This window comes from Megalobrama amblycephala, linkage group LG18 (assembly GCF_018812025.1).
Source record: "Megalobrama amblycephala isolate DHTTF-2021 linkage group LG18, ASM1881202v1, whole genome shotgun sequence".
Lineage (NCBI taxonomy): Eukaryota > Metazoa > Chordata > Actinopteri > Cypriniformes > Xenocyprididae > Megalobrama > Megalobrama amblycephala.
Genome location: NC_063061.1, coordinates 25,601,758 through 25,621,362, shown reverse-complemented (window position 1 = coordinate 25,621,362; position 19,605 = coordinate 25,601,758). Strand labels below are relative to the sequence as shown.

Here is a 19,605-nt window from a genome sequence, read left to right as displayed (position 1 = left end):
ACTCCGACTCTCTAATGCCGTCTTTATCTTTATGAGTTATTACATAAAGCATAAATCGTTACAATTACTACAGCATAAGCCCAACCCAAAAGTAAAAAGATTGTTTACTGTATTTATGAATAATGTCCATCTAAAGGGAAAGTTTGTCACGTTCAGCTCGTTTCTGACTCATGAAACATTCATTCAGTGTTCAGAGTCTCGCCGCACAATTACAGATAATTATGAAGATGAAGTTCAGCAGAGGAGCAGATGCTGATGCGGTTCAGGGTCAGCGCCGGCGCGTTTCTGAATGCTAACACCTCTGAACTCTTGTTATGAGGAGCAGAAAACACAGCAGAAAGATTTGAATGAGAATAAAACAAATGATTATTATTAACCGCCTCATTTAACAAACGCCAGAATAACAGAAACACGCTGATAAACGTCATTAAAACATCATTCTGTCATCGTTACTCGTCGTCGTGTCTTTAGTTCTGTTCAGCAGCTGCTCTTTTTCATTTACTCACTTTTATATCGTTTGGATAGACTGATATTCTGTAATACAGTTATGAACGTGTGTTATTCTCATCATGGGCTCTTTATAATAATACTTGATATTAAACAGACACGTGTTTGTCAAATTCCTGAATGAATGAAACTAGAGTTTTGAGCTTCTTGTGAGCTTCCACCAATCCCAGTGATTTTCTTCCGGGATATTCTTCCGGACGGAGGAGCTGATCGGTATGCGTGAGGCGTGTGGACGTGTTTGGATCCGGCCGTGAGGTTGACAGCCGCCGAAAACAACATTTACTCTGTCAACATCGCCGGCAGCAGCAGAAACACCAGGTGGGTTATTTTAGTAAGTAAATCAGCAGGGAAACACCTGACGCTTAACTCGATAACCTCAGAATGAGGCGGAAGAATCTGGGAATTCTGGGATGGAATTGACTGCAAATTTAGAACACGACATTATAGACATAAAGCAGCTGTTGCGACCGAACAATAAAAACAATTATGTTTCCTGAGCAAGTGTTAACATTGTTTACTACAATATGTATTCACTATATAATATAATATAATATAATATAATATAATATAATATAATATAATATAATATAATATAATATAATATAATATAATATAATCCAGAGGTGTTGTCTGTTCATGTCTGGGTGGGAAAATCTAATCCTAATTCTGCTGACGCGCGTCTGGATTAACTGTGTGTTGTTTGGTGAGACGAGACGTGAATGAGAGGTGCTGTGATCCTGATATTTACTGAGCGAGCGCAAACACACACACACACACACACACACACACACACACACACACACACTGACCCATAATTTAAGCCCTGGCTGGTGTGTGTACTTACATCAACATAATTAGCATTAATGTAATCGGAGCTCTGCTCTCCCTCCAGAGGCTGCAGTCGGACACGCGAGTGATCGTCTGAAACACACAAACAACCGCATCAGATCAGACACACAAAACACACAACGAGGCATCATCCTGTATGATCTCAGGCCTCAACATTAACACTTATGTTATGATATGTGTGTTATATTGTTAGAGTTTCAGAAGACAAAAGTGTGAATGGAAAGTGGAGTGAAACCTGATCACAAAAAGTACCAGAAGTCAATTTTCATTCCCAGAGACGGTGTGACTGAACAGGGTTGATTTTCTGTTAGATCAATTTAGGTCTCAAGTCTAAAATTTCATATGCATTTTTTTGTCATCCTAAAAATTCGTCTCGCACAGAAACTTTCCACACTGAGTCTGATGCGTATTAATTAATCCGTTGGAAAAAAAATTGCAAAACAATTCAAAATGGAGTCAGTGAGGATGATTTTGTTGTCCTCTCTAATATTTATTAAAAAGAGGAAATATAGGGTCCATCCAATCCTGGGATCATGTAGAGAGGAAGGAGAGAGACTGCCGGATTCAAAGTTTACTTCAGGATGAGGTGGCTCTGGATTGTCAAAACACTAAAAAACAAAGTTTGCTACAGAAAATTGAACCTGATCTGAATTTTTTTATGACAGACGAAAGTTTCAGAGGTGTGTTTGACACAACATGAGGTCATATTTATTTTTTTTAAGTATGAAAATTTCAGAATCTACGGAGCCCTGGACATGACATGCAGGAAAAAAAAAAATAGTAGGCTAAATCGTGCGCACAATTTACTATTTCGTTCCCTCGATTTATAAAATCATGCACGTGATTTTATAAGCACTTTTGGGCACTTTAGGGGCACTTGAGTTAAGCTCAAGTGCCCAAAAAGGGCATCAGTAAACCAATATCCTTCAAAAAGGTCTTTTCAAAATAACGGATAAATAAAATAAAGTTAGGTCAAATGAATCGGTCAAAGCCTGCTCATCTCGTATATTAAAAGACCTGTGATTCACACGTAAAGTAGCCTTGTGGACGAGTTTGGCTGAGTATGAGCAAAACGCACAAGATACAGTACCTTCAACGACCTGTAGATGGCGATATCACAAACATTCAGTGCCATGCAAAATATAACGATTGCATTATTAGTGAAAAGATATTCTTATTCAAAAGAGTAGTCAAGTAGCAGCTAAAATCCCTGCAGAGACTCTGAGGAGAGACACTGAAGCCATGTGACGCATCATTTCAGTTCGACACGCCTCAAACAAACACTCGTCCGGTGGCTCTGCCTGTTCGGTCCTACAGCAACGTCCTGAACACTCATCCTGCTCACTATAAGCTCATTTTCATAATGTGGACTGACGCTGCGGCGGCACGAGGGCGTCTTTAAGGGACAGTTTTCATAGCGACTCTAATTACGCACGCAGCGCTCATCAAACACACGGACGCTTCTCTACGTACATGCGATGATGTTCCCGTAGCGGTTCTTCATTCTGTTCTCGTCTTTTTTGGCAGAGTCCCACGGCGCCGCCTGCCCTTCGAAGAAGCTCTGAAAGACAACGACAAAAACACACAAAACCAGGGTTAGCAGAAAGGACGAGGTTAAAGGTCAGCACAACAAATAATCATGAAGTCAAACCTGAAAAACTTGAGCTTTCATGCATCAGAACGTGAAGAGCATGAAAACACACAATGTTTGAGTCTGGTGGCTGTAGTTTCAAAACCGTGTCTATTTTACTGCTTTAACTAACACTGAACACGTGACTTCAGATGAAGCTGTAACATCTCGTTCTCAGCACATGATTTACATTGGATGAAATGAAAGAGCAGGAAAGACAGAATCAAAACAGACGTTTGTTCCTCCTCAACCCAAACTCATGAAACATTAATGCCGTACTAGAAGGCCGCGCAGCGCAATTACAAGTAATTATGAAAATAAACTTCAGCGCTGGCTTCTGAGGGCCGCTGCAGCTCCGGCTCGACTCTTTCAGCCGAAATACAGCATTATATCCCACCGTCCACAGACAATTGATATGATTGCCGGTGATTGTACACGACCGAACACAATGATGACACGGGTTTCATCTGCAGGAAAAGCGGCTCGATCATCCATCTCTTTGTGCTTAATGACGGCCGTGTGATGCTGATATTCACCGCAGACAGAAATGGAAGTAAATGGACCTTTCTGACTAACATCTGGGCTTGAAAGGGCTTCTATTAGAGGGTCTCTGATTGAGGTGACGCTCCGACTCGAGCGGAGATTATAAGTAAAGCGTTATGGTTTATCGTGGGCATGAATCATGCGGAAGGTCTCGGGGAAACATGAGTCAGACGTGACCTGCAGCGCTCTTTAATTTGTTGTAGTCGAGCAACTGAATCCTTACAGAAACACTAAAAAAAACAGCATCGGTGTCTACTAAAATAAATAAAACACAGTCTCCTCTGATTAGTAAAGCTGTGTTTATTTGATCAAAAAGTACAGTAAAAATTGTGAAATATTATTACAATGTAAATCATCTGTTTTCTATGTGAATATATAGTAAAGTGTAATTTATTCCTGTGATCAAAGCTGAATTTTCAGCATCATTACTCCAGTCTTCAGTGTCACATGATCCTTCAGAAATCATTCTGATATGAAACTGCTGCTCAAGAAACATTTATGATTATTATCAGTGTTGAAAACAGTTGTGCTGCTTCAATTTTCCATAGGATGTGTAGCATTACACATATTTTATAATGTAATATTTAGTAACCTTATAAATGTTTTACTGTCACATTTGATCAATTTAATGCGTAACATTATATATGGTGTAATGTATTTTACAGTGAAACATTTTGTAACAAATATTTTACTGTCACCTTTGATAAATCAAGTGCGTAACCTTATACATGAATTTTATGATGTAACATTTTGTAATATTCTAAATGTTTTTTACAGTGTAACATTTTTTAACATTATAAGTATATTTAACCGTGGAACATTTTATAACATTTTAAATGTATTTTATGGTGTAACATTCTGTAACATTATAAATGTATTTTACGATGTAACATTTTGTCACATTATAAGTATATTTTACGGTGTAACATTTTTGTAACATAAGTATATTTTACAGTGTAACATTTTGTAACATTATAAATGTATTTTACGGTGTAACATTTTGTAACATTATAAATGTATTTTACGATGTAACATTTTGTCACATTATAAGTATATTTTACGGTGTAACATTTTGTCACATTATAAGTATATTTTACGGTGTAACATTTTGTAACATTATAAATGTATTTTACGGTGTAACATTTTGTAACATTATAAATGTATTTTACGATGTAACATTTTGTAACATTATAAATGTATTTTACAGTGTAACATTTTGTAACATTATAAGTATATTTTACAGTGTAACATTTTGTAACATTATAAATGTATTTTATGGTGTAACATTTTGTAACATTATAAATGTATTTTACGGTGTAACATTTTGTAACATTATAAATGTATTTTACGATGTAACATTTTGTAACATTATAAATGTATTTTACAGTGTAACATTTTGTAACATTATAAGTATATTTTACAGTGTAACATTTTGTAACATTATAAATGTATTTTATGGTGTAACATTTTGTAACATTATAAATGTATTTTACGGTGTAACATTTTGTAACATTATAAATGTATTTTACGATGTAACATTTTGTCACATTATAAGTATATTTTATGGTGTAACATTTTGTAACATTATAAGTATATTTTACAGTGTAACATTTTGTAACATTATAAATGTATTTAACGGTGTAACATTTTGTAACATTATAAATGTATTTTACGGTGTAACATTTTAACGGTGTAACATTTTGTAACATAAATGTATTTTACGGTGTAACATTTTGTCACATTATAAGTATATTTTACGGTGTAACATTTTGTAACATTATAAATGTATTTCACGGTGTAACATTTTGTAACATTATAAATGTATTTTACAGTGTAACATTTTGTAACATTATAAATGTATTTAACGGTGTAACATTTTGTAACATTATAAATGTATTTTACGGTGTAACATTTTGTAACATTATAAATGTATTTTACGGTGTAACATTTTGTAACATTATAAATGTATTTTACGGTGTAACATTTTGTAACATTATAAATGTATTTTACAGTGTAACATTTTGTAACATTATAAGTATATTTTACAGTGTAACATTTTGTAACATTATAAATGTATTTATGTTGTAACATTTTGTAACATTATAAATGTATTTTACGGTGTAACATTTTGTAACATTATAAATGTATTTTATGGTGTAACATTTTTCATCAGTTTAACGCATAACAACATGCATGTCTTTTACGTTGTGACATTTTGTAACAAATCTTTTACATGAGTCAGACGTGACCTGCAGCGCTCTTTAATTTGTTGTAGACGAGCAACTGAATCCTTACAGAAACACTAAAAAACAGCTGAGACTCACAAAATCGGTGCCTACTAAAGTAAATAAAACGCAGTCTCTTATGCTAAGCAAAGCTGCATTTATTTGATCAAAAATACAGTAAAAATGTGAAATATTATTCCAATGTAAATCAGCTGTTTTCTATGTGAATATATAGTAAAGTGTAATTTATTCCTGTGATCAAAGCTGAATTTTCAGCATCATTACTCCAGTCTTCAGTGTCACATGATCCTTCAGAAATCATTCTAATATGATGATTTGATGCTCAAGAAACATTTATGATTATTATCAGTGTTGAAAACAGCTCATATGATTGTGGAAACGGTGATAGATTTTATTGTCATGAATGCATTCATGATGCATTCAAAGCAGTTTGAATTTTCCTTCCGCTGCATCAACAGAGAATCAATCTAATGCAATTTGGCTACTTTTCTCATCTGAGAGACACTGAAACTGCGGCAGCTTGTTGTTCACCGGCACCGGATGTCTTTCGAGACGCCTGTCCTTTCATGTCTCGTACGTGACGAGCCGCGTGGAAGCGTACGAACGAGTGACAAGCACCTTTCAGATAATGAGATGCGGGAGTCCGACGGCGAGACCACAGCGGGCGAAAATAATGACAACTGAGTCAAACTCGTGGAGACGGGTGTCAGACGCCGGAGTTTGCTGCACGTCAGCAGAAAAACACATATTTAAATATTCAAAACGGCTTCAAGCAGAGAGTTTACAAAGCCAAGACCAAATTCTGTCAAACAAACACCGACGGCGCTTCCGTGAGGATATATGGATGCAGAAACACAAGACGTGCAAAAACACGCAAGAACTTAAAGAGCTGCTGGAGTGAAACAGGAGAGAATAATGACTTTCAGACTCTGCTTGATGGAAAAATAATCTTTTGAAATATAAAAATGTGGTGCTGAATAAATAAGCTTCACAGCAGACTGGAACGGGCCGAGATGGTGAAATGGCTGGCAGGAAGCTCCAGGCTGTTTCTGTCCCTCTAGGCCACTCGCTGCGATTGGCTGAGCCTCAAAACCGCAGCCAATCAGACGCATGACTGGAATGATGAGCTAAAACTATGGCACATTTCTAAAAAAAAAATCAGATCTGGATTCCTCTAGAAACAGAGCGGCGAATCAAACACCATTACTATTCTTTCTGAATCCTTTTGCGTTTCGTCTCGGTGGCGCTGAGGATGAAAGGAGAAGGTGAAATCAAATCAAATAAACAGAGTCGTGCAATCTGCCGAAATGAAACTGATGCCGATTAACACACGCTCTCTGAGAGATGTCAAAACACGCATGAATAAAACAAGCATCAAGCCCAACTTAATAATGCATGCTCTAAGATGCAGTTGTCAATTCCCAGCTTCTCTTTATTGTTAAGCATCTCATTACTGCGGATGGAAGACGTCTGTGAGCGACGATGCCAAACCCTCGACCTCTGTGACCTCTGTGACCTCTGACTGTGTTTATAGAGGGACAATTTGGTTGAGAAGCTTCTGAGGTGTTCTTTCAGCAAATAAACTTCGCCAGACAGATCTTCATGTTTCATGCTGACTGAACAGTGAATGATTGGCCCTTCGTTAAGCTCCGCCCACCTTTCTTACATGGTCTGGAATGAAATATGACACCGTTTCTGTAGAGTTGCCTTTGAATCGATGGACTTTATAACACTGACACTCTTAGAGCTGCTTATATCTGAAACTGAAGTCATTTTATAACTTGATGCATTTTGCAACACTGTTATTTTCCTGTTTATTACCTTTGAAACAGTCTGTGTACTGTATAAAACTGACGTGCTGCTCTTTAAAGAAATAGTTAAATTATGCAGTAGCTTCTTACAGTCAAAATAGCACGATTCAAAGATGGAGAAATTCTCTCTGGGTTGCAATATTTTACCCTATTTGTTTTAAATGCAATTTAGCAGAAATGATCAAACACACAGAACCTTCATAGACTTGTATTTGAAAAAGAACAAACTCTTGCATGATGATATAGCAGAACTCTGATTGGCCAATGACTGTTTTTAAGGCGGGGCTTAACGAAGGAGCTTCATCTGTCGGGAGCGAACAAATCATATCAGCAACTAACAAGCAACTAAAACATCTTACATATATCCAAAAAGGGCTGCTTACCTCGTTTATCTTTTCCATAGTTAATGTACGGAATAACAAGAAGCATGGATCGAAGGGAAAGATAAGGGAATATTTTAGTGTTGGTCAAATCGACTGTCATTCAACATGGAGGGTAAAAACACAGTTAACACAAGCAACTTTCAGATGGAGGAAGGGACGAGGGAGTGAGTGCTGAACTCGACATCTACCTGAGCTCTAAAAACAATCTTTATCCATAATGAATCGAGCCCTCGGGGCGGCTCCCATCCGCTCAAATATTTATTCATTGAGATGTGAAGGATAAAGCTGTGAGTGAGAGGATGGCACAAACACACAGAGCCGTGAACGTGACGCGGCCGAAGTCTCGATCGCGCGAGTCTGTCTGTGGGTGTGAGGATAATGCGCTCAACGGGCCGGGACAGAACCAACACGGCTGGAGCGGGTCGTGGTGCAAAACATCATCTTCTGAGTATCTTCTTACTTGTTTTCCAGTACAAATACCTGAATATTCTTAAATCAAGATCCATTAACTGGAGAAGACTTCAGATTTTAAGTCTTTGTGCTAAAACAAGAACAAACCTCTGCCAGTGGAGTCAGAAAAATAATCTTGTGTGTGTGAAGTTTCAGCTCAAAATCCCCCACAGATCATTTATTAGAGCTTGTCAAATTTGCCCCTATTTGGGTGTGAGCAAAAACACACCGTTTTTGTGTGTGTCCCTTTAAATGCAAATGAGCTCCGCTTTCCAGAAGAGGGCGGAGCTTTAACAGCTCAACAACAACAAAGCTGGAGAATCTCACGCAGCCAAAATGACGAAAGTGTTCAGCCTTACATTGTTCAAACCGGAGTCGACACTGATGGAGAGACTCAGGAAGAAGTTACAACTTTTAGACGTTTCTGAATGGTTAGTGGATAAATTGATGTAGTTGCTGTGGAGTTGATTCAACTCATCCACTAGCATGTGCCGTCATGTTCATCTTTTGTGTTGAATTGACCCTTGTTTGGCGTAAAATGACGGCATGTCAACAACACTCTACTACAACAACTCTTCCTCTTCTCTAAAGCAGCCCAACATGGCCCCGCCCCCTTTGTTGTGTGTTCTCGGGGGCGGGGTTTATGTAAATTTTAGGGTTTGTGATGTCACTAACCCAGGAAGAAGCTCGTTGTAGTCCTTAAACAGAGAATTACTTTTTCTGACCTCATTGGAAGATGTCGTTCTTGTTTTAAGTTTAATTTTAAGAAAACAAGACTTAATATCTTCAGTCATTTCTCTGCTCAGGTAAATGTATCTTATATTTGTGCTGGAAAACAAGACAGAAATACTGAGGAAGAACATACATTTATGCAGTGAATATTAGAAGAATAGTTGAATCATTTACTCACTCATGTCGTTTCAAACCTGTATTACTTTTTTTTCTCCATCAAACACAAAATGACAAAACGTAGAAAATGTATGTAAAAAAAACAAACAAAAACAAAAGACCAAAGTGCCATAAAATCCATTTTGTTGTATGCACAAGTGTAGCTTGGATATTCTGCTAAACATTTGTGTTTCACAGAAGAAATAAAGTCAGGTTTGGAATGACATTGATTAAAGTGCCCTATTATGTTATTTTAAAGCTCCTAATGTTGTTTCTCGTCTCCTACAGCAGGTTCACATTCATCAAAAACACTTTAATGTTCTCATAATATCCACTGCAGCATCAGCTCTTTTCTCTCAGTGTCTGAAACGCTTCATTTGAAGATTCGGTCCCTCTAAACCCCGCCTTTCTGAGAGCTGCTCTGCTGTGATTGGTCAGAAACCAAACGCTCATTATCATATCTGAATCTCAGCTCCGATACGAACAGTAACGATGGCGTCGGTTTTACCGTATCAATCTCAGCAGAAAATAGCGTCTTCTCGACATGAACATGGCATTATATAAATTAGTTACATTGTTACATTGAAGTGAGACTGAATTACTGGCGACTCGTTTCAGCAGTTCAGAATCGATTCTCTCTTTTAAGAGACAAAAACTCCATTTGTCTTTGAAACAAACAGCTTTATCATGAAAAAGCATAATAGTGGCACTTTAAATGTGATTAAATGATTTTTGGGGTGCAAACGGCATGCAGTGATGCACAAACATGTGACAAACGATGGCGAATGCCGTAAGGGAATAAAGGGACACACCTCGTACTCCTCCTTGAAGCCGTAGCCCTCGGCGCACTTCATCTGCGTGATGTGCTGGAGAAGGTCGGCCACGCGGATGGCCGGATGCAGCTGCCCCGTCTGGTACGGGACGTCCACCGCCTCGCGCTTCTTGTAGGAGTGAGTGTGCGACTGAACCAGGCTGCTGGTCTCGCTGTTCATGGTGTGGCTCTCGTCTAAACGGAAGGGACAAACGGTCAGCAAACACGGACCAACGGAAGCTTTACGGCTGTCACGTGACGACTACATGAAGAGATGAGCACAGAACAACAGGTGACTCTAATCCGACATGTGCATAAACAGAACGCCGCACCTCAAAGATACACGTTAACATCAAAACAAAGCCGTCTGTTCTCATAAACTAGCTAAGGAAACTGGCTAGAGATCGCACGAATGGTGGAATGGTGGCCGAATGGAGGGTTACGGTGATGTCTGGTGATGTGGCACCTTCACAACAGGGTTGGGAACCAGAACCAAAACCAATAGAAAGCACATCTGAGGATGCAGGTGAGTGGAGGGTGTCACATACGGTATATGTATGAGGAGGACGGCCACGGCCATGCTAGCTAATGGCTGCACAGGTGGACGGGGAGGGCGAGATGCGACACAAGGCCATGCGAGAGAGAGAGAGAGAGAGGCGACACGGTTTGAGGGGGAGAGGGGGAGCGGATCCCACTGACAGTCACCCCCAAAAAACACAGGGCCGATTGGCAACTTACCATTAATGGGCACTTTTTAAGAGGATACATAACAGGTTAAATGTGAAGAAAGAAAACAGGAAGAGAGAGGAAAAAGGGTGTAAGCAACAAGATAGTTGAAGCAAGAGCAGCTACACATGAAGACTATCTGAGGTTCTGACTGACTTACTCATCAGCTACCGTAAGTCTGAACCGTCTGAATGGAAGAATGAGACGAGGCCGAATCGGAACCTGCTCGGCGGGAAGTAAAAGTCCCATTCCGGACCTGTCAAACATCTGCGCTTTCCAGAGACCTACACGAGGTTACGCGATCCCGGCCGGCGTTTCACGGGTCCGTCGGTGTCGTGAATGGCTCGAATCAATTTGGCAAATCGAATCACTAACAACATTCTTTCAGTGTTTTGTTAACCATTTTTGACATTATTTCAACCATATTTCAAGGTTGAATCAGGGATGAACTTTGTTTCAGTTCAGCAAATTGAATCAATGTTGGTATTGTAACATTGTTTCAACGTTTTACCTTCTGTAGAGACTTTCAACGTTGACTTCCAAGTACTTTATTGCTAAAAGTTTTTTTGACCACATTTCAATGTTTGTTCATGGGTGAATCAATCTCATGGATCACGGTTGAAACGGGGTTAAAATTGGTTCAATTTTGCAAATCGAGTCAATGTTGACATTGCAACATTGTTTCAACGTTTTACTTTCTGTAGAGACTTTCGAAGAACTATAATTTATTGCTAAAAGCATTTCAAATGTTGTTTCAACCACATTTCAAAGTTTAATCATGGGTGAATCGACATCATGAATCATGAATCAGGGTTAGATTTGGTTTAAATTTTGCAAATCGAATCAGCGTTGATACTGCAACATTGTTTCAACGCTTTTCATTCAGTGGAGACTTTCGACGTTGAATTCCAGGTACACTGTAAATTTAGCGCTAAAAGTTTTTCCAATGCTGAAAAAACTGACATTATTTCAACCACATTTCAATGTTTATTCATGGGTGAATCAACGTCATGAATCACTGTTGAATCAGCGTTGAAATTGGTTCAATTTTGCAAATCGAACGAACGTTGATATTGTAAAATATTTCAGTGTTGATTTGTAAGTATTTTGTTAACCATTTTGCATTAAATGTCGTTCAATGTTGAAACAACAACCAATATTATTTCAACCACATTTCAATGTTTATTCATGGATAAATTTGCGTCATAATTGATAATTGAATTTTGTTTCAGTTTTGCAAATCGAATGAACGTTGATATCGCAACATTGTTTCAACGTTTTACTTTCTGTAGAGACTTTCGACGTTGACTTCCAAGTACTTTATTTTATCGCTAAAAGTTTTTCCAACGTTGAAAAAACTGACATTATTTTTTAAGCACATTTCAATGTTTATTCCTGGGTGAATCAAACGTCATGAGTCACGGTTGATTCAGGGTTAAAATTGGTTTCAATTTTGCAAATCGAATGAATGTTGCTATAGCAACATTGTTTCAACATTTTACTTTTCGTGCAGATCTTGTTAAAGTTTCGATGAAAAAGTATTTTGTTAAACTTTTCACAACCATTCAGCACTAAACGTTTTCTAAATATTAAAACAACAGCTGGCATTATTTCAATCACTTGAGGGTCGTCGTGTGCCGGCGGGGATGAGATCTGCATAAATCAGTGCGCTTTTAAAAAATCATGTTGTAATTAACATAATTCATAAAAAAAACTGAACGAATGGCGTATAACTAAATATCTAGCTACCTACCTAAAGTCAGTTAAAGTGAAAGTTAATGTCAGTTAAAGCGATAGTTCACTCCAAAATAGTCATCGTGTTCAAAAACCAGATTTTCTTTCTTCTGTGCAACACAAAAGAAGATGTTTTTGTCCATTCAGTAAAAGTCAATGGGGTCCAAAGTTATTTGGTTCCCAATCTATCTTCTTTTGTGTTCCACAGAAGAAAGAAAAAACATGAGGGTGAGTAAAGTATGACAGAATGATCATTTTTGGGTGAACCGTCCCTTTAAGACAAAAAACCCAGTGCTTTATGGGACGACTAGTTCATTCATTCCCTCATTAGTACGCAGTCTTTAAATGAATGAATGGGAAATATACTTCCTGAACGCAGGTCCTCAGTGTAATGCAGCCGTTTTTTAAATGATAGAGAAACTGGGTATTGTTGTAAAAACACGTGCACAATTGATCTTATAATGACAAAGTGTGTTTTGAGCATAACGAACAGCGTCTGAAGACATTGAACACCCGTTGGCGCGGATGGAATTAGATCGTGCCACACTGTCACTCCCCCCTCATCCGGTCCACATTATCTGTCCATGCACATGAGAGGTCATAGACATACGTGACGTCACACGCACGACACGGAATGCGGATGGGATGGGGTGAAGCCTCGGCTCGGGGAGAATTAACCCTCATATCTCACACAGAAGAGAAAAGCAGGCAGGTATGAATATGAGGAAGCGTCAGATCTACTTCCTGTCTGTCTCTCATCAACACAAACAAACTACACTGCAAAACATGATGTTCATCCTCAGTACTTTTGTCTTGTTTTCCAGTACAAACATCTAAACATCCTTAAATCGAGATACATTTAATGATGAAGCAGAATGTATCAAAATGAAGTGAGTTTGTGCTTAAAACAATTGGGTCAGAAAAAGAACCTTTTCGCTTAATTTTGATACATATCTTCAGTCATTTTGCTTCTCCAGTAAATGTATCTTGATTTAAGGATGTTTAGATATTTGCACTGGAAAACTAGACTAAAGCCCTGAGGAAGAACACCATGTTTGGCAGTGTATTCTCAGCACGTCATCATGTGTGAAACAGAAAGAGGAGGTTTTCTCACCTAAGATGGCCGTTGGCACAAAGGGGTCTGTTCACAGGCCAAGAGATGAGCAGAGGTTTACAGAGAAGAGAAAAGATGGGTTCAGTCCACAGTGATCCAGCTAAAGTCAGTACGGCATTATTCAAGCACTGCAGGAAGGTTAAACAGGTGACAGATACAACCATACAGACACACGACTGCTTACTCTCATCTACTGACCTCATGAACGGGTTTGAGGAGGTGGGGACATAGTTAGTGGGTTAAACTGTTGATATGTTAATAGTTAGCTTCCTTACCCAGTGAAAAACACTGAAAAAATGTAAATGTTTACACTACGGTTTATAAGTTTGGGGTCGGTAAGAGTTTTTATTTATTTGATCAAAAATAAATATAAAAATAAATAAAAAATATTTCAAAAAAATGTGAAATATTATTCCAATCATTACTCCAGTCTTCAGTGTCACATGATCCTTCAGAAATCATTCTGATATGATGATTTGATGCTCAAGAAACATTTATGATTATTATCAGTGTTGAAAACAGTTGTGCTGCTTCAGATTTTTGTGGAATGTGTAGCATTACATGTATTTTATAATGTAATATTTAGTAACCTTATAAATGTTTTACTGTCACATTTGATCAATTTAATGCGTAACATTATAAATGCATTTTATGGTGTAACATTTTGTAACATTATAAATGTATTTTATGGTGTAACATTTTGTAACATTATAAATGTATTTAATGGTGTAACATTTTGTAACATTATAAATGCATTTTATGGTGTAACATTTTGTAACATTATAAATGTATTTATGGTGTAACATTTTGTAACATTATAAATGTATTTTAATATGTAACATTGTGTAACATTATAAATGTATTTTACGGTGTAACATTTTGTAACATTATAAATGTATTTTATGGTGTAACATTTTGTAACATTATAAATGTATTTTAATATGTAACATGATGTAACATTATAAATGTATTTTAATATGTAACATTTTGTAACATTATAAATGTATTTATGGTGTAACATTTTGTAACATAAATGTATTTTATGGTGTAACATTTTGTAACATTATAAATGTATTTTACGGTGTATCAAGTTGTAACATTATAAATGTATTTTACGGTGTAACATTTTGTAACATTATAAATGTATTTTACAGTGTAACATTTTGTAACAAATGTTTTGTCACCTTTGATGAATTTAATGCGTAACATTATACATGTTTATGGTGTAACATTTTGTAACATTATAAATGTATTTTACGGTGTAACATTTTGTAACAAATGTTATACTGTCACCTTTGATAAATCAAATGCATAACATTACACATGAATTTTATGATGTAACATTTTGTAACCATATAAAGGTTTTATTGTCACCTTTGATCAATTTAATGCATAACATTATAAATGTTTATGGTGTAACATTATAAATCTTTTACTGTCACTTTTGATCAATTAAATACATAACATCATACATTTATTTTACAGTGTAACATTTTGTAACAAATGTTTTGTCACCTTTGATCAATTTAATGCGTAACATTATAAATGTATTTTACGGTGTAACATTTTGTAACATTATAAATGTATTTTACAGTGTAACATTTTGTAACATATACGTTCTACTGTCACTTTTGATCAGTTTAACGCGTAACAACATGCATGTCTTTTACGTTGTGACATTTTGTAACAAATCTTTTACTCTCACCTTTGATAAATCAAACGTGTAACATTACACATGAATTTTATGATGTAACATTTTGTAACATTATAAATCTTTTACTGTCACTTTTGATCAATTAAACACATAACATCATACATGTAATTTACAGTGTAACATTTTGTAACAAATGTTTTACTTAATGTGCAACATCATAAATGTATTTTAGGGTGTAACATTTTGTAACATAATAAATGTTCTGCTGTCACTTTTGATCCATTTAATGCATAACATTATAAATGTCTTTTGTGATGTAACATTTTATAAGATACATTTTTTACTGACTTTTTATCAATTTAATGTGTCCTCCCTGAAGAAAAGTATTACTTTCTTTTTAAATAAATGTTACTGACCCCAAACTTTTGAATGGTATATGTGTTAAAACTGATATTTTTGTACTCTCAGCCGTATGCGGTCTAGCATACAGATGAGCTCAAAGCTACAGACACGAGCCAAAAGAACACACATTGTGATTTCATGGGGTTTATAAACCTCAGTTGTGCAGAGCAAAGCAACAGATGTGACAGAAGCAGTTTCAGACAGAAATGATGTGACACGAGAGCTAGACATGCGGCGCTTTACCTGGATAGTAGGAGTTTGGCACGGAGGTGCTCAGTGTGTTAGTCTTCATGGTAAACGAGGACGGCGAGGAGACAGCTTTTAGAATAAAAAAGCAGGCAAGATGTGATGAATAAGCAAATAAAGAGTACATTTTAATTCTTAAAACACTGAAAAACATTTACATTTTTGCACATATCAAACATGTCACTGTTATTCTGACATTGAAAAGCACGTGTCTCTCTTCCCTGCGCCAGTGTAAGTGCAGTATCATCGACACACAGCCCTGCTTTGATCCAGACACGTTTGTGTTCACCGCTCACGTTCATTCTGGCAGTATCAGAATGATAAAGCGCTTTCTCTCGGTGTGTGTCACTGACGAACCGCTGACAGCCGCTGTGAGCTTCCTGTCTGCAGTGACCCGTCTGTCAATCACAGCTACGGCCACAGACAGCAGGATAAGGTCACGCATGAACCGGCCTGGCGTCTCGGCCGCTAAGAGCCCATGTTTATTTATTTATCCCTGTTTGTGGCCACTTCACAGAGCGACACGTCAGTCACGGCGAGGGGAAGCCGAGGGACGCTCCTGCAATATTTAATAATGCTGTCATGTGATCAAAGAAGCTGTCGTTTTACTCGATATTTCATACTCTGGTATAAACGATAAAGGTCACTGAATCTTGTCTCAGTCGATCATAATAATGACTCATTTAGAGCCTCGTGATGTGGAAAAAAATGGAATTGACTGTATAATGCGGAATGTCACGGAATTTGGCAAATTTTGGATGAATTAATCAAAACTGCGGCTGTACAAATAATCAAATCACAAGATGGACTAGTGTGTGTGAATATTAAAACGCAAAACAAACCGGCAAAATAAAAGTTGAAATGATGACGGAAATATATTACTATTGCACATATTAAATGTACTTCTTAAAGTAATAATAAAAATTATAATAATACAGTTTATTAAAACATTATGTTAAGGTATATCACATAATTTTTGTCCTTGTTTTAATTTTAACAGCTGTTATTAAGTACTTTGTTCGCCAAAAAAAAGAGGAAATGTTACATTTTCATTTGATTTCCTTTAAGAGATTAATTCATTTGTTAATGTTTTTAATGATAAATTTGTATTAAATCATAAAACACGGAATCCAGAATATTCAGACAATACAGAACTTCTGTAAATAATAAAACACATTTCATGTCACACTATTATTGTTAAATTTTTAATATGTATATATAATACTAATAATAATAAAAAAATTAATTAGACAACATTTTTGATCATTAAAATTTTATGTAACCAGAATAAAACGGATGCAAACAGAAGTCATTAGGCCCTTCTCATTTATGTTAGTTTAGTCAAGACCTGCCAGTGACTATCTGATGATAAACACATCAAGTGGCGGGAAGGGAAAGAGCTCTGATTGGCTGAGTTAAGCAGGTGGGCGGGCAGATGTGAGCTGCTGAGCCAGCAGAGCAGAGGGATTACAAGCGTCAAACACAATCTGCTGAATCCCACCAACACAAACACACACTCCGGCCTCCATCAGACGCTCTGAGATCTTTGACGAGATCTTCATTATTGTAACAGTCATTTAGCAGAAACTTCATCTGAAGGGATTTACAGTACAATCCCTCTGTCTCGCATTTCATGAGACGTCAACCAGATGTGTTCTGTGGGTCTATAAAAAATAACATCACTTTGCTTGTGTGTGCAAGTATAAATGCTTATATATTGTTTATATATTATATACATTTAAGTATTTGAAAATGTGTGTGTATAAAATGTTCATCCTAAATCTCATTCATGTTTATGTTTAATTCAAATCAGATACATTATGAGTTTGACATCACCGATCATGTGACGAGTGTGAGAGCGAGACTCACGTCGTCCGTTGAGGTTGTGTGTGTCCATGAATGAAATGGCCTCGTCGCAGCTGGTGCCCTGCTCAGCGTAGCTCTTGTCCATGGAGTTCACCATCACCGTCATCTCCTGCCGCGTGCTGCTCAGCGTCTCCTTGCGCTTCTTGGCCAGTTTCCTTTATCGAAACACACAGAAGAGCGATCACACTTCAGATCGGAGTCCAAATTCTTTTCTCCTCCGATTCCTCGGTTCAAGACAATTCGACCGCACCATATGACATTATTTTCCGTCATGAAAATCAGAAAAACCTATGAAATTCTTCCTAGGCCGTTGTTCCAATTTTCACGAAAATTGAACCAGATCAACTTCAGACCATGCCGACAAATAGTTAAGGAATTCAAGTCGATTTGTCAAAACGTTTTTGAAAAACATGCAAACTAATTTGACGTAGCACTTGTGAAGACAGACGTAAGGCTGTATCCCCTCAGCGCTTTATCGTATTCTGACCAAATTTGTTTCGGCACAGCGCCACCTGCTGGTCTGGAGATACGAAAAATGGCTATTTTTGCTTATAACTTCTGAACGATTTGTTCAAAAATCATAAAAGGTCTCGTTAGATTCGGGGCATCATGCCGAGTCGAATGATATCCAATTTTCCCATATCGGCCATTTTGTATTAAAATGCTGTATTTTACAAATGCATGAATGTATCATTACGAAACTTGGTATGGGTCATCGTAATGATGCCCTGAAGGAGCCTGAGGAGTTTCAGACCAGCGCCACCTAGTGGTAAAATCAAATGGATGTGGTTGATTTAGTTTTCATCTCATTAGATTCCTGAATTCTTTTCGAGTCCAACGATACCAAACATGCTAAGTTTCGCCTTATGATTAGCGCAACGTTGTGATTTAGCATTTAAAACAACATTCGCAAATATCTTCAAAACGTTAGTCTGATCGAGAAGAAACCACCGAAGGAGAATTGGCCAAATGTCAAAATTTTGATGTGTTCATACATAGAAATGTCTATAACTCCTAAACGAAATGAGTATTTTCACCAAATAAAAAATATTACTACTGAAAATATTAAATTAAATAAGTAGTATTAAATTAGTACTGAAAATAATAAATAAGAAATATTACTACTGTAATATTTCACTGTAAAATCGAGTATTTAAGAGTGATTTTTTTACAGAAAACCGTGAACAGTTTTTACAGCTGCACAATATTTGTAACTAAATATAATATAATTAATTCATTCATTATTAGTAGTAGTAGAAGTAGTAAACAAAATTATTAAACAAATTAAGAAATATTACTATTGTAATATTTCACTACTAAATAAAAAAATGGAGCATAAGAAAAATATTCTAATAATAATAATTTTATAGCAAACTGTAAAATTACAATCCTAATATTTATGCATGTCAAACATTAAATCATATACGTAGATCTCTAAAACACAACGCATATATTTATTTCATTAAGTCGCAGCCTTTTAATCAAATAAGGTGAATTCGAAAGTTTCCCAGCAATAGTGTGTTGGTAACAATAGGTTTGACACAAGGATTCTGCCTCGTTTTCCTGGCATGTATTTACAGGTAATTTTCATCCTGAAACTCCACAAGAAAGGCCATCCCATTAAACGGCAAACAAAAGCACGGCTCAGTTTGTCGGAGAGATTTCAGGAGACAGGATCTCGCCCTTAAATACCTGCCGCGCTCTCACTAATGTGCACTCCTGAGAGCTCTTGTCACGGGGAACAG

General features: G+C 36.8%; 1 protein-coding gene across 18 annotated transcripts in view; it reads right to left on the bottom strand.

The window, feature by feature from the left end:
• ptprma (protein tyrosine phosphatase receptor type Ma) overlaps nucleotides 1-19,605 on the bottom strand; it is a 191,172-nt gene that overhangs the window by 20,566 nt on the left and 151,001 nt on the right. For 5 of the 18 annotated variants that reach the window (XM_048165369.1, XM_048165373.1, XM_048165377.1 and 2 more), the window contains 8 exons: nucleotides 17,864-18,015; nucleotides 15,992-16,066; nucleotides 13,693-13,719; nucleotides 10,857-10,868; nucleotides 10,120-10,313; nucleotides 7,970-7,978; nucleotides 2,830-2,917; nucleotides 1,352-1,428 (listed from right to left, as the gene is read on the bottom strand). In XM_048165369.1, coding sequence (XP_048021326.1) covers nucleotides 1,352-1,428; nucleotides 2,830-2,917; nucleotides 7,970-7,978; nucleotides 10,120-10,313; nucleotides 10,857-10,868; nucleotides 13,693-13,719; nucleotides 15,992-16,066; nucleotides 17,864-18,015 — 634 coding nt within the window. The remainder of the gene's footprint in view (nucleotides 1-1,351; nucleotides 1,429-2,829; nucleotides 2,918-7,969; nucleotides 7,979-10,119; nucleotides 10,314-10,856; nucleotides 10,869-13,692; nucleotides 13,720-15,991; nucleotides 16,067-17,863; nucleotides 18,016-19,605) is intronic. The other 13 variants (XM_048165370.1, XM_048165374.1, XM_048165383.1 and 10 more) reach the window with 9 other exon arrangements.